Genomic DNA, 15,529 nt, shown 5'->3' on the forward strand with positions numbered 1-15,529 from the left:
AACGCGAGCTGGTCATTTCAGCATGGGCAACGGGGGAGGGGAGGGAAGGGGAGGGAAGGGAAGGGAGATTCTAGGCAACCAGTTTGAATTTTCATATTGTAACGCAGATGAATTTCAAAGCATTTTGATAGTCTATGGCTTAACGTATGCAGGCTAATTGAATTGTCAAAACTAGGCATAAATAGAGACATGATAAGGAAAAATGAACTAGTATTTTATAACGAAAATGGGAGGGGTGATTGTGGTTTTGTTGTTCCAATGTAAACTGTTTTACGCACGGATTAGTTGCTGGGATATTGCAGGTGTGATGTCTGCATTGTCCACATTCAGAATATATTGTGTCCTTTATTTTATTTGAATTATACGTGGGATTTTGTACTTAAATTGGTTTATTTTTATTTTAACCCAGTTAAATAGTGAGTTGTATCTTGCTGCTTGTGTTTGTAGGCCTGTGTCATTATTATGTTGACTCAGCGTCAATATAGAACAGAATTTTAAACTTTGATCAGGTTGCAGAATGAATTTGTAAAACTTGAAAGACTGGTACAGAGTACTAAAATGGCTGAGGATGTGTGGGCTTCAGCACTGGTGGTTGGGTGTATCACTACCTCTGTCAATTTGGTGAGATTTTTAAAATGGAATATTTCTGTAATGGGGTGCAGAACTTGGAGATGTTTGAATGTTGTTGTCCTTTTCCAAAATTTTAAATTAGTTATTTGCACCACTTTGGATATGTGGACAATATTTGTAGAATATACAAAGGAAAATACATTGGTACAAGTTCCAGATTGTGTGAGCAATTTCTAAGCCTAAACTGAACCTCATTACAGTTTATAGCAGGACTGTTGTCATTTGTATCCATGAGGCCAGTGCTGTTAACTTTGATACAACCTCGCTGAGTGACAGATTAACCAGTATTGAGGGGCAGTTTTCTAACTGTTTCCTTGTTGGACGTTGCCAGGGTTAGAGGATTTGAGCTAGAGGGAGAGGCTCAATAGCTGCTTTCCCTGCAGTGTCAGAGGCTGCGGGGTGACCTTTTATAGAGGTTTATAAAGTAATGACTGGCATGGATCGGCTAAGTAGACAAGGTCTTTTCCCTGGTGTGGGGAAACCAGAACTAGAGGGCATAGATTTAGGGTGAGAGGGGAAAAATTTAAGAGACCTAAGGGGCAACTGTTTTATGCTGAGGGTGGTGCATATATGGAATGAGCTGCCAGAGGAAGTGGTAGAGGCTAGTACAATTACAGCATTTAAAAGGCATCTGGATGGGTATATGAATAGGAAAGAGTTTAGAGGGATATGGGCCAAGTGCTAGCAAAATGGGACTAGATTAGGGTCTGTTTTCCCTGGAGCGTCTGAGGCTGAGGGATGACCTTATAGAGATTGACAAAATCATGAGGGGCATGGAATAGGATAAATAGACAAAATCTTATCCCTGGGATGGGGATGTCCAGAATTGGAGGGCATTGGTTTAGGGTGAGAGGGGAAAGATGTAACAGGGATCTAAGGTGCAACATTTTTCATGTTTGGACTAAGCTGCCAGAGGAGGTGGTAGAGGCTGATACAATTACAGCATTTAAAAGGCATCTGGATGAGTATATGAATGGGAAGGGTTTAGAGGGATATGGGCCAAGTGCTGGCAAATGGGACTAGATTAGGGTCTGTTTCCATGCTGTACATGTCTATGACTGCTGCTGCTCACCCATCCCCACATGCACATGGTGTATCAGAGGGAGACGTGGTTAAATCCCACTAGTGACAATCTGAATTTTGGGCAGCATTGAAGAGAGGCAGGGAGAGATTTAAGCAGTTATTCTGGGGGAAAAAAAGCAGCACGGTATAAAATAAGGTGTTGGCCTGGAGTGCAGAACAGGTACAGAAGTTGTTTGTTGCTTCGCAGAATGTGTGATTAACCTCTCCCCAGATTCTGATAGCACATTGAAAAGGTCTAACATTCTTACCTTAGGCTGCCAGCATTTGAAGGTTTTGTTAAGTGAATGAACACAGGGTGGCCACTAAGCCTGGGACTGTGCTCACAGTACAACAGTCTCAGTATTTGCATAGTGGCAACATGAGCGAATAAGGATTGTAATTAGCTCAGCATGGAAATTCTTGTACTCTGAAGCATTGCTTTGCACTTTGCTTTCATTTTTCAAACTTGGACTGAATCACTCCTGTCACTGGGTTTTCTGAATTGCATGAGTAAACCTGAAGTTACCATATAACTAGTACAGCACCTCAAGCCCAGTACATGTCCCATGTAACATAGAAGTCTCTAAGAAATATTCTGCAGATTATTTTTCTGTCTTCCCTTTCATCCTCTAATAATATGTCAGATTGCAAAGGCACCTTCTAGCTCAAGTGGTCGTTCTCTGTAACTGTAGACCATAGATTAGCTATGGTGATGTTATTGGATATGTAGTGCAAAAGCATATGGAAACTTATGGAATGTTCTGGGACTTGTTTATGTTATTTTCCCAGCCTTCAATATCATTGTATCTCTGCCCAATGATGGAAAACAGGAGAATTGTTGTGATATACTGCATGTGAACAGACCAACTGCAGAGACCTTCATTAAAATGAGAATATCTGTCATTTTACAGGATTTTTAAAAAAAAAAGTCTTCTGCAGGAGAATGGAGAAAAGGAGAATTCTTTTGAGGCATTAATCTCTGGAACCTTGCCTGAGGTGGGGGTCATTGAATATGTTTAAGGCAGACATAGATTTTTGACAAACAAGGGAGTCAATCTAACAAGTAGAGATGGGAATTGTTTTATTTATCCATTCGAGGGATGTGGGCATCGCTAGTCAGGCCAGCATTTATTGTCCATCTGTAATTGGCCTTGGGAAGATGATTAGGAGAAAGTGAGGACTGCAGATGCTGGAGATCAGAGCTGAAAAATGTGTTGCTGGAAAAGCGCAGCAGGTCAGGCAGCATCAAAGGAGCAGGAGAATCGACGTTTCGGGCATAAGCCCTTCTTCAGGAGATGGGAAGATAATGGCAAGCTGCCATCTTGAATCACTGCAGTCCATTTGGTGTAGGCACACTTATGAGGGGATGAAGCTCTAGGATCCAATGAAAAATGTGTTGCTGGAAAAGCGCAGCAGATCAGGCAGCATCAAAGGAGGAGGAGAATCGACGTTTCGGGCATAAGCCCTTCTTCAGGAGATGGTAGGATGATGGCAAGCTGCCATCTTGAATCACTGCAGTCCATTTGGTGTAGGCACACTTATGAGGGGATGAAGCTCTAGGATCCAATGACCCCAAAGGAACAGTGGCCTATTTCCAAATCAGGAGGCTGAGTGGCTGGAACAGAAACTTGCAAGTGGTGTTTCCATGTATTTGCAGCCCATGTCCTTCAAGATGGTAATGGTTGCAAGTTTTGAAGCTGCTGTCTAAGGAGCCTCGGTGAATTTCCGCACTAAATCTTCGAGGTGGAATGCACTGCTGCTACTGAACGTCACTGATTAAATGACAGGCTCCACATTCATAACTAACCATCCAGGCAGCTTTGTCCTGGTTGGTGTCAAGCTTCTTGAATGTTGGAGCTGCACCCATCCAAGCAAATATGGTGTATTCCATTACACTCCTGAAAAATGTCTTGTAGAGAGTAGATAAATTTTTAAGGAGTCTGGGCATCAGTTACTCACTGGAGCGCAGCCTCTGATCTGTCTTTGTAGCGATGTTATTTATGTGGTTTGACCATTTTCTGAACAATGGCAACTCTTAGGATGTTGGTAGAGGGGAATTGTGTGATTGTAATGCCACTGAACATTGAGGAGCTGTGGTTGGATTTTCTCTTGGAGATGGTCATTTTCTGGCGCCTGGTGCAAATATAAATTTGAGGCCACAATCTGGTCTGCCACAATCTTATAGTGGATTGATTGACCAACTCTTGTTCCTAGTTCATATGGAGAGCAAAAGGAAAGAATAGTCCCTAGGAAGTGAAGGAAGACAGGAGATTGCAGAAAGGAGGCTGGGAAGGCTGTGGAGGGGGCATAGTGTTTAAAGCAAAACCTGTGTGCATGGAGAATAGGAGATGTAGATGCAACATCACCACTTAATGCAGGTTGGTGTATCTCGCGTGAGAGTAACATTTGGTGTTTAAAAAAAATGTTACTGGGAAAAATGAATAAAATATTCAACTAAATGCACATTTGCCCTGCAATTTGATGGATACATGGACTAGTGTGCAGAAATAATTTAAGGTTCCATTAAGTACATGTTGTCTAACATCTGTCCATCTCTGCTTAGAAGGGAGGAAGAGCAAGCTAGGCGAAAGAGAGGACTAGAGATGCTGGAGATTAGAGTCAAGAGTGTGGTGTTGGAAAGGCACAGCAGGTCAGGCCGCAACTGAGGAGCATGAAAATCGACATTTTGGGCAAAAGCCCTTTATCAGCAAATGTTGTGCCTTCCTGATGAAGGGCTTTTGCCCGAAACATCGATTTTACTGCTCCTCGGATGCTGCCTGACCTGTTGTACTTTTCCAGGAAGATCAAGTTGCTGCGTCTATGTGGTGCATGACTAAGACCATCATGCTCTAAGTGCATTTAGTGCCCAACTGGCAAATAAGGATTTCTGGCACTGCTGGAATTTCACTACTCGTATCTGACATGAATGGCAGAAAATGTTGAGATTCTAGGCTTTAATCCTTAGAAAGCTTGGGCTCTTTTTGAGGGGAGTTGACTGAACTATATTGCATAGAGGTGAATTACTGATGGATACGCTAGTGATGAGGGTGTTCTTATAGTGCAGTGTGTAGTATCTCTGATTCTCAGCCAGAAGCCCTGGGTCCAGATCATACCTCAGAACTTGATGGACAAGGAATGTGTGTTCATAATGCAGTCAAGGTTAGTGGTGCTGGAAAAGCACAGTAGGTCAGGCAGCATCCGAGGAGCAGGAAAATCGACGTTTTGGGCAAAAGCCCTTCAAGAATTACCTGATCGTTCGTAATGAAGGGCTTTTGCCTGTAGTGTTGATTTTTTATTTTAATTTTTTTTATCTTTCCCTGGTCCTCGGATGCTGCTGACCTGCTCTGCTTTTCCAGCACCACTCTAATCTAGACTCTGATCTCCAGCATCTGCAGTCCTTACTTTCGCTGTGTTCATAATGCAGCCAATCAGGTTAGGTGTTAACCTTCCAACAATCCAATGGCAGGCAGTAACAGCAGGAGAGATTCCTGCTTAATTATGAAATGGAATGAAAATTGGTAGTGTCTGTACCCCATTGTTCCAGACTAAAATATACATTTAAAAGTGTATGTTGCCGTAGCAACTCTGACTTCCTTTGTGAACGGTAATATAGCACCACCTCACTGGAAGGGAAGCAAAAGAAATTTCAAATTTTATAGTCACTCCATATATAATGGCCTCCACTATAGTGAGCAACAATTTGTAGAATTCCAAACGTAAAGTTCAATAGTAGAACTAAAATAATTACTGCTGTAAAATAGAATCTAATATGTCAAATAGCATCTAATGTAAGCAATTGCTTTGGTATGTATGGTGTTGTACAGCAGTACTGTATAAGCCTCTACTAAGGATTTTTTAAAAAATCTTATGTACTCCACTCCAAATCCAGGCCTGACAAACCAACTTAAACACTTCTGTTGACTAGCAGAGTACTGTACAGTATGGAACATCAACTGATTCAGTGCCCCAGCTGTTCGGTGGTTCAACATACTCTCTGCTGTCACCAGCACCGATTATTGAGCAGACCCAGTGTATGGATTATACGGTTGCCAGTTCCACTGAGATTAAGGCTATTAACTTGAGCATCAGCACAAGGAAATGGCTTGCTTAAGCATTGGGAGTGAAATAGAGTAAAGTTTTCCAGAGCCAGGAGAAGCCAACGAAGTACAAACAAGACTGGTATTTGGACATCTGCACAACTTGCAGCCAAAGCTGCATGTTTTAAACAAATTGTCATTAATGCAGGAAAATATAGCAGCAAATTTGTTCACAATCGGATCCCACAGACAGCATTAAGATAGATCACTAGTAAACTGTTTTAGTGATAGGTGTTGGCAGCAATATTGGAACTCTGCTCTTTTTTGAATCGTCTAGTGAGAATCTATTTGAAGTCTCCTGAACAATGGCATTTTGAGTAATTATGATGCTGTACTCCCATAGCAGTTATGTACACAAATCCCTAGAGTGCTGTTATATCCTGTGACCTGACTCAGGTAACAGTGCGACCACTGATCCAAAGTTAATGCCTGTAGATCATTCTCTTGGGTGTTTGGGTGACAGCTGGTTCTATCTCAGATACCTATGTATAAACAAGACAGATGTAAGCAGCTTACATTGTAGAGTGTTGCCCGGTAGTAAATTAACAAATCAGAGTGTAATATGGGTCATGTTCTTTTCTGTAACTGGTCAACACTGAAATAAAAATCTATTAAACCTGACCTTAATGGTGCAGCATTTTGATAATTCTAATAGTGGAAACATGGAAATGTTTTGAAGCCTAAGCAATTACTGTATCAGAATTTGTAACCCAGTCAATATAGTAGGAAGTGTACAAGACAATGGTGGATAACATGCAATTGAACTTTCTTGTATGTCATGCAGCTGTTTGGATTTTGTTGCAGCCAGCAATCCAATAATGTTTGTGTTATTAGCAGTGTACTGTTTGTCATAGCATCTCACCAGATTCCTCAGTATTAACACATTTGACTTTGTGGTAACATAATTATGTTACCCAGAATTGTTGCTTGCTATAATAAAAGTTTTACAGTCTGTCATCTGGTAATCTATTAAGAAATATGCAAAACTGAGTGAAAAATCAATTTGTAAACTTCGTTTCATGCAATGTTAAACCCACCTTTTTTATTCTGATTCTTGTAGATACTTGAGTTTTAATTAGAGAAAAATAATACTGTGGTAATGTCCAACTCTGTTCCTGCTCCTCTGAACTTTCCTCAGGAGACTTTGAAGAGGATTATTACTACCCTGGCTGTGAAGAATGAAGAGGTCCAGAACTTCGTCTTTGTGCTAAAACAAACCCTGAAGAATGTTGAGGTAATGCTTGTTACTATCTAATTTACAATATGCAAACGCCTACCAGACTGGCAATCTGTTGTACTCTTTTCTTGAAGGGCTTTTGCCCAAAACGTCAATTTTCCTGCTCCTCGGATGTTGCCTGACCTACTGTGCTTTTCCAGCACCACTAACCTTGACTGCATTATGAACACACCTTCCTTGTCCATCAAGTTCTGAGGTACGATCTGGACCCAGGGCTTCTGGCTGAGAATCAGAGATACTACACACTGCACTATAAGAACACCCTCATCACTAGCGTATCCATCAGTAATTCACCTCTATGCAATATAGTTATTTTTTTATGATAATCCTCACAGGCAAGGGCAGCATTTGTTGTCCATCCCTAATTTCTCTTGGACTGCACTGGCATGCCACTGCAATTTCATCTGGTGCAGGGGAACTCATAACACTGTTGAGAAGGAAGTTCCAGGTTTTTGACTAAGTGACAGTGAAGGAATAATGATTAAAGTTCCAAGTCAGGATGATGTGGAGCTTGAAGGGGAACTTGAAGGTGGTGGTGGTCTTATATTCAACAAAAGACTGAGCATTTAAAGTAAATAATAGATGTTTGAGAAGATTTAAGTTGTATCTCATTACTGGGTAGTTTAATGACCAGTTGCTTTCTCTTCCAATTGGAATAGACAGTTGCTGTCTATTCCAAAACTAACCGGATTTATGCACTCTAAATATCATAAGCCATTCATAAGACCTTGCTCTTTTTTATTTTGTGTGAACTGTCTCCTCTTGTGAGAAAGTCTAAAACTAGGGCTCATAAATATAAGGCAGAAGTCAGGACTGCAGATGCTGGAAATCAGAGTCTAGATTAATGGTGCTGGAAAAGCACAGCAGGTCAGGCAGCATCCAAGGAGCAGGAAAATCAATGTTTCGGGCAAAAGCCCTTCATCAGGAATGAAGCTCCTTCATTCCTCCTTCGCTCCTTCATTCCTCCTTCACTCCTGATGAAGGGCTTTTGCCCGAAATGTTGATTTTCCTGCCCTTCATAAACATAAGATGATTGCAAAGAAATCAGTTGGGGAATTCAGGAGAATGATTTAAAAAAACAAAATTCGGAGAGAAGTGCTGTTTTTGTTTCTCCCCAGAAGTAGAAATGCACAATTCTGCGACCTTCCCACCACCAAAATCAATGTGACATTTTTTCTCCTTTCTTTCTAAACTAGTAACCACCACTAGTTAGGCACCCATGTAGCCAATTGAATATTTACAAAGCAAAGCCCATTATAGGGTTTACAAACCATCAAAGGTGAAGGGGAGGGGGAGAGCTGGTATGGAGAGCAGGAAGGGACTAAATCTAAGTGGAGTTGGAGGGTGAAATAAAGCATTGCATCTCCCACTGTGCCCACCTCTCTCTCTAAAGATATTGAGAGCATTGGTGGGCATGGCATGCTCCTTCTCTAAGGACACTCTGACATGAACATAACTATGGCCAATTGGCACGGGAGTACTGTTTACCCAATGATTACATTTTCGATATATGCAGAACTCGTTAGTACATAAGATAACAGCCTAGACGCCTTTTTCACAGGAAGCTAGCTTAGTGCATGAAAACGAGAAGATCAAAGAAGATGCTGATAGAGTTAGACAAAGCAGATTGATAAAACACTTACGCTGACTGGGGCTAGTTGAACTAAGTAGCCTGTTTCTCTGCTGTTATTTTGATGAGGGGGTTTGTCCTACAGAGGGCTGCCTTGTGTGACAAGCTACAGCCTGAAGTAAAATTACTGACCTTCAAACCTGTGGAGTTTGCTTTTGGCTTGCAGCCAGCTGCAAAGGAGTCCAATCCATAAGCATGGGACTTGGTATAATGTAAAAACAGCTTTTACTTTTCTATTCCACAAGGGCCAACAGGGAGATGGGCTACAAATCACCCTTTCACTTAGGGAGCGCAAACAGCATGTTTTGCACTGAGCTGCATGAATGAGCTTGATCCTTGTCCTAAACTGCTATATATGATGGAGCACTCCTGGTGCTCCATTATCAGTCTCTGGATGATAACAGTTGGGTAATGGAGAATTGTCTTGTTACCTGCTGTTCATCATCATTAGTACTGGCCTGTTGTTGGAACACTGGATAAGGACCGGATTAGAATCTACTATTCTGCTCACCGATTAGTCTGGCAGCCTTGCAGATCTGGCTCATACATGTCAAAAGTCACATGGATAAGGCATGGGAGAAGCCCTGGAGAATAGAATTGTACCCGAGAGAAAGATGATATAGTGGCAAGAGGCTTCAGGATAGCTTCCAAATGTTTGTCATGTCTTGTACTGTTATTGCCCTGACTGAAGCATACAGGATCTGGCTGAAACTTATCTGGATTCAGCTGGTCAGCATATCTCAAGATATTAAAGCTGAAATCAAATACTGTAATTTTTATTTTAAAAATCACAGCGCCTTCAGAAGAGAAAGGAAGAATGTTTAGAAAATCATTGCAAATTTAATTGAAATTCACATTCGAGCAAGCATGTTGTGTTCCCTGCTTATTCTAACATGGGGATTGAGTGGATTAACGACTCTGATCCCAGGCAGAATGACGAACGCTAATGTTGCTGAATTTCAAGCTTCATGTGCCTACTGGTGTCGGGCCTTGATTCTGTCCCCATGAGACCAGTAAGGTGCAAGTAGTATTCATATTATAAAAATATAAGCAACATTAAATTGACAGATGCTGGAATGATCCTGCCATCTGTTAGAAAATTCCAACAAAAGCTTTTTTTTTAATTAAAGCACGTCAACTTTAACCATGTAAAGGTTGGTCTCACCAGTCCTGTCTCTAGTTATAGTCTCCAGTCTGTGCAAAGTTACCTGATCTTACCTGGGCATTTGTCTGCTATAATTTACTTTTTGTTCTAACTCGACCTTTGGCCAATATCAGTCCTAAAGAGGGCTTTTCCAGCCTTGCACAATATCCTCATATTGTACTGAAGGAATTTTTGCAAAAACTCTTACAGATTTATAGTTTGATATGAGTCTGTTCAACAGCTTCAGCTGACGCAGTATAACTGGCTCGATACCACGAGAAATGGATCTGGACTTCTGGTTGTTATCAAGGCAATAGGGGACAGTATGGACAAATATGTTAAAAACTGAAAATCAGCAATGGTCCAGTTAAAAAGAGGAGGTGGCTTGAAGGGTTTAATGGCTGACTCCCACTCGTTTCCTCTGACCTCTTGCAGCCAGTAGCTACTGTTGCGACTTGAGCTACTCCTTGTCTTCCATTTGCGGAGTAACTGATGAATTTCTCTGGATCATGCACCCCAGACTTTGGCATGAGGCTTGAACCCATAATCACCTGACTCTGTGTTAAGAACTAACTTGATGTGAGAGAAATGGGCAAATATTTCAAGGTATTATTAGCTTCCCGAGTCTGTCCATTTCATGTTTGCTATCCTCTGTGTAAAAGTAATTATATTATTTATACATTTTCCTTCTAAGCTTAAGCCATGTCCATTGATCCTAAACCTTTTTGGTAATCAATATTATTGAACTCAATCTATCCGTTCTCTTGAGAAGTTTGATTTGTCTAACACGTTCACAGTGTAAAACAGGTAATAATCTCTACACCCTCTTCTAGCTCAGGCACCCTCTTTTTTTTTCCTCCTCACTGACCCCAAACTTTAATATCCATATTGTAGCATGGTAACCAGAACTGTATAGATTCCTTCAGCTAAGGCCTTACCCATTCTGTTTTGCAGAATCCTTGTAACCTCTTGGATTTCACACTCTATCCCTTTAGTTATAGATTTGGTTGTCTGTACTGTAATGTTGCTGCACTCTGCGCTGTTCGCTTTGTTGAGTGGCTTCTGACTTGTACTATATAGTTCAGAGCAAGTTAATTTAATAACCCTACTGTTTGTTTTTCCTTCTCCATTCTTGTTATCTTGGTTTATTCACAACAAGTGTCACTTATCATTCACCAAACCTCACTATTATATCTCAGTCTTTTGAAATGACTAAGAAATGTTTGGAGGGATATGGACCAAGAGCAGGCAGGTGGGACCATTTTAGCTTGGGATTATGGTCGGCGTGGACTGGTTGGATGGAAGGGTCTGTTTTTGTACTGTATGACTCTCTATAATATATGTAAGTACTCGGCTGTGGTGGTGCCTTTTGAGAGAGAAAACCAGTCAACATTTCAAAATCATGATCTTTCATTGTCATAACTTTAAATGCTAACTCTGTTTTTCTCTACAGTTGATACCAGACCTGTTAATCATTTCCAGCAATTTTGGCTTTCATTTCAGATTTCCAGCTTCCACAATTTTTAAATTATTTTTGTGTATGATCCTGCTTCTGTATTTGTTGTGTCTGTTGTACTGCTGCCTGAAGTCCCTGCCCTACTCTTCAGTTTAGTGTCGTTTTGAAATTAGGTACATTTCCTCCAAATTGTAGATTGTGAATGGAAATGGCCCAATATTGACCTTACACCTTGGCCACCCAGGGCAATACGATTCAGTTCACAAAAATCTACTTTTTGATATGATTGAATGGGAACATTCCCATAGGTATTGGAGAATTTGTATGGAGAGATCCAGGGGTACTTTAAAATCCCTCTTGAAACACCCAAGCGCAGTGCCTTTGGCAGTGAAGCAAGCCATCAGATGGAATGTTAGCCAACATTTATTTCTTAAGGTTCTGGTGTGGTGCTTGAGCTTTCTGTCTTTGTGCTACCAAATGAGCTAAATTGGCACTTTAGAATATACATTTGAATATGCATTTCCACCAGTCAAACAGAGCAATTGGAATATTTGATCCTTTTTGCCTTTTTTGGCAATCTGACTTCCTTGAATACAAAGAAGAGTAGGCCAGTCAACTCTTTGAGCCTGCTCCGTCATTCAATAAGATCACGGCTGATCTGACTTTAATCTCCTCTCCACGTTCCTGCCCACGCCCAAAATTCTTTCAACCCCTTGGTCATCAATAATCTATCGACCTCAGCCTTAAAAAATATTTTAATATTCTGCGTCCGCTGCAGAAGGGACTTATAACCCTCTGAGAGAAAATGTTTCCTCATCTCTGTCTTAAATGTGTGCCCCTTTTAAACTATGACCCCAAGAGGAAACACCATTTAGACATTAGCGAGCTTTGAGAAGATTTGTAGCCCAGGTTGAAATTCTGAATGTAGGTTTGCTGGATGAGCTGGAAGGTTTGTTTTCAGACGTTTCATCACCATACTAGGTTACATCGTCAGTGAACATTCCAGATGAAGCTTCATCCGGAGTCTCACTGATGTTACCTAATATGGTGATGAAACATCTGAAAATGAACTTTCCAGCTCAGCAAGCAAACCTACATCCGGAACCATTTAGACATTCCCATCCACCCCCACCCCATTAAGTCTCCTTGGAAACATACAAGGTCCTATGAGTCACTTCTGACTCTACTGAACACTATAGGATACAGATGTAGCCAGTCTAGCCTTTCCTGATAAGACAGTCCACTCTTCCCAGGTGTTAGTTTCACAAACACCTTGGCTTCCAATATGTTAATGTCCTTCTGTAAATACAGTGACCAGTACTGTACACAGTACCCCACATGTAGTCTCACCAATGTCTTGTATAACTTTGAAGATAACCTCCCTATCTTTGCATTCACTCCCCCCCCCCCCCCCCCCCGCAATAAAGCATAACATTTTGTTAACTTTCGTGATTACTTGCTATATCTGCATACTTACCTGCTGCATCGTTGTAATGTACTGGGGCATCCAGATCTCCCTGCAACCGCTCATCATTTAGATAATATGATTTTGATTTTTATTCTTTATGCCAAAATTGGCAATTCCATAGCTTGCCACATCATACTCCATTTGCCAGATCTTTGCCCACTAACTTAACCTGTCTCTATCCTTTTATTGACTCCTTATGTCGTCTTCACAGCCCACTTTCATATCTATCTTTGTCATCAGCAAATTCAGTTTCCACACCTTACGGTCCGTCCATCAAATCACTTATAAAGAGTTGAGGGGCAGCACTGACCCCTGTACCACTTGTCACATCCTGCCTGCCTGAAAAACACCTATTTATTCTTCCTCTCTGCTTCATGTTAGTCAGCGAATCACCATGAAATTTTATTTTCTACAATAATCTTTCTGGCAAATGCTCCTAGAAATCTAAGCACAGTACATCCACCTGTTCCCCCTTATCCACACAAGTTACTTCAAATAACTCCACTGAATTAATTCAACATGATTTTTCCTTTAACAAAGCCATGTTGCCTCTGCTTAATTACCTCCGACGCATCCAAGTGCCCTGTTATTAAAGATGTTCCAACAGCTTCTAATGTTTTCCTTCCTTTCTGTCTTGCTTACTCCTTCACAGGCTTTATTTGTTTTTGTTCCAGATTTTGCATTGTAACCTTTTTCTGATGCTGAGCTAATTGTCTGAAAATAATTATTTGCAGACAATCAGATTTCTCTAGTCCTGGCCACTCTGCCAGATTCTCTCTCGCGTGCTCTGTCTGTGCACCTTCTCTGCACTGTATTCCACACACTGTTCTGCCGCTTTGATGGTATGATCTGCCTAAATAGCATGTAAAACAACACTTTTTCTCTCTATCTCAGTTCACATGAAAATAATAAATCCATCAATGAACCAATATTTTGAACTGCCCATGTTACCTAATGGAGAGATGATTTTCCCTGGTGTTACCTTAGCCATTTTGGATGTGGCATCATCAAATCCTTTTCAATGATTTGTCCTTCTATGATAATTGGCAAATAACACATGCTTTGCATCATGGCTTAATAAGTTTAATATGCTGCAAAGGCAGCTTTAACAAGACAATGTTTGTTTCAAAAATGTGAGTATATGACATTTTCACATTACGCTCACCTGAGTGGTAGAAAACTATCCAACAGACTTGGTCCTTCTACACTTGTGTTGGAGGTGAAGGGAGAAGGCTTGGGTGCACAAAATTTAGAATAAAACACTGTTGTGTGCCTCATTGTTCCTCAAGATGTTTACGTTTTTTCTGTTTTTTATTCATCTTGTAAAATATTGGTGTATCTATGCGAGTCCAAATAAGCTGTTCTGCTGGAGAACAGTTTGATGCCTCCTTTCTAATTTGGTTTCTTGCCATCTCCTTCCTTTTCTTTTTAGGCTAATTCTGAGAGAGCTCTTGCAGATCTGGAGGCAGAATATAGTTCACTTTATGCCATACTGGATGAGATGAAGGAAGACATGATAACAAAGATCAAGCAAGAACGAGCCAGCAAAACGTATGAACTTCAGGTAGGTTCTGTCATCCCAGCATGGCTATTTCATGGAGTAAATGCTGTCTGTAATTTAAGCCATGGCTACTAGCATCTGTGCCAAAATAAATCAAGACGATAGAGAAATACTTGCATTTATAGAGAACTTTCAGGACCACAGGTCATTTCAAACTATTTCACAGGTATAAAGTAACTGTTGTAACATAGGAAATGCCAGAGCAAGTTTTGTATATACAAACGACTATGTAGTAACAAGACTTTTGTTGTAATGTTGATTGAATGAAGGATAAATATTGGCCTGGACATCAGAATGACTCTCCTGTTTCTCTTTGGAATAATGATGTGGATTTTCTTTAAACTTTTTTATCAGTGGGTTGATGGGTCCTCAGTTTAACATCTCGTCTGAAAGTTGACATCCTAGTGGAGCAGAGCTTGCTCAGTGCTGCACTGCTGTGTCAGCTTTTACTTTTATTTTGTGTTCCAGCTGTCGAGTGCACCTTAAAACAGCAAATTCATGGACTTGGAGGTCAGCATCTGAACCACAATTCCTCGCAAATGCTAAACTTTGACTGTGTTTACAAAGTCTATGGTCTGTCAATGAGAATAGTTACAAGTGTCTCATGGCCCAATGAATTTGCTGTATTTGTTATTGAGCTGAATAAAAATGGAATGTGATCAGAATAGAGAGAGAGAGAGAGAGAGAGAGAGAGAGAGAAAACACAAACAGTTGGATAACAGAAAAGAATCTGGATCCATCCTAGAGGTGGTTGTACTTTCATAGTAGCTGTCATATCATTGGACCTTCAAAGGACTTCACAACCTATTGAGTACTTTTCGGGTTACGAAACTGTCAACCAGTTTTAACCTAAAGCCCAAAAAATGCCACATGAGCATGTTGGATGAGGGATAAATGTTAACTAGGACGCAAGAAGTTACCACTGATGCTCACCAGAGTGCGGAATTTTGTATATCCACTTGGACAGACAGCCTGCCACTTACTATCTTGTTGGAAAGGTGGTCTTTTAACATTGAAGCATCTATCCAGTAATGCACTGAAGTGTTAGCTTGGGTTAAGTACTCAGGATACACTTAATAGTAAGGACCTAGGGAGTGTTGCTGAACAAAGAGACCTTGGAGTGCAGGTTCATAGCTCCTTGAAAGTGAAGTCGCAGGTAGATAGGATAGTGAGGAAGGTGCTTGGTATGCTTTCCTTTATTGGTCAGAGTATTGAGTACAGGAGTTGGGAGGTCATGTTGCGGC

The 15,529-nt window shown here is 40.8% G+C and overlaps 2 protein-coding genes across 2 annotated transcripts in view; one reads left to right on the forward strand and one right to left on the reverse strand.

Moving 5' to 3' along the window:
• Positions 1-2,004, reverse strand: part of LOC122565209 (cytotoxic T-lymphocyte protein 4-like) — a 74,513-nt gene extending 72,509 nt beyond the window's left edge. Inside the window, exon 1 of the mRNA XM_043720952.1 lies at positions 1,962-2,004. The gene's annotated coding sequence lies outside the window, so the exon portion shown is untranslated. The remainder of the gene's footprint in view (positions 1-1,961) is intronic.
• fsd1 (fibronectin type III and SPRY domain containing 1) overlaps positions 1-15,529 on the forward strand; it is a 49,969-nt gene that overhangs the window by 190 nt on the left and 34,250 nt on the right. Inside the window, exons 2-3 of the mRNA XM_043720950.1 lie at positions 6,928-7,023; positions 14,157-14,288. Coding sequence (XP_043576885.1) covers positions 6,928-7,023; positions 14,157-14,288 — 228 coding nt within the window. The remainder of the gene's footprint in view (positions 1-6,927; positions 7,024-14,156; positions 14,289-15,529) is intronic.

This window comes from Chiloscyllium plagiosum, chromosome 31 (genome assembly GCF_004010195.1).
Source record: "Chiloscyllium plagiosum isolate BGI_BamShark_2017 chromosome 31, ASM401019v2, whole genome shotgun sequence".
Classification (NCBI taxonomy): domain Eukaryota; kingdom Metazoa; phylum Chordata; class Chondrichthyes; order Orectolobiformes; family Hemiscylliidae; genus Chiloscyllium; species Chiloscyllium plagiosum.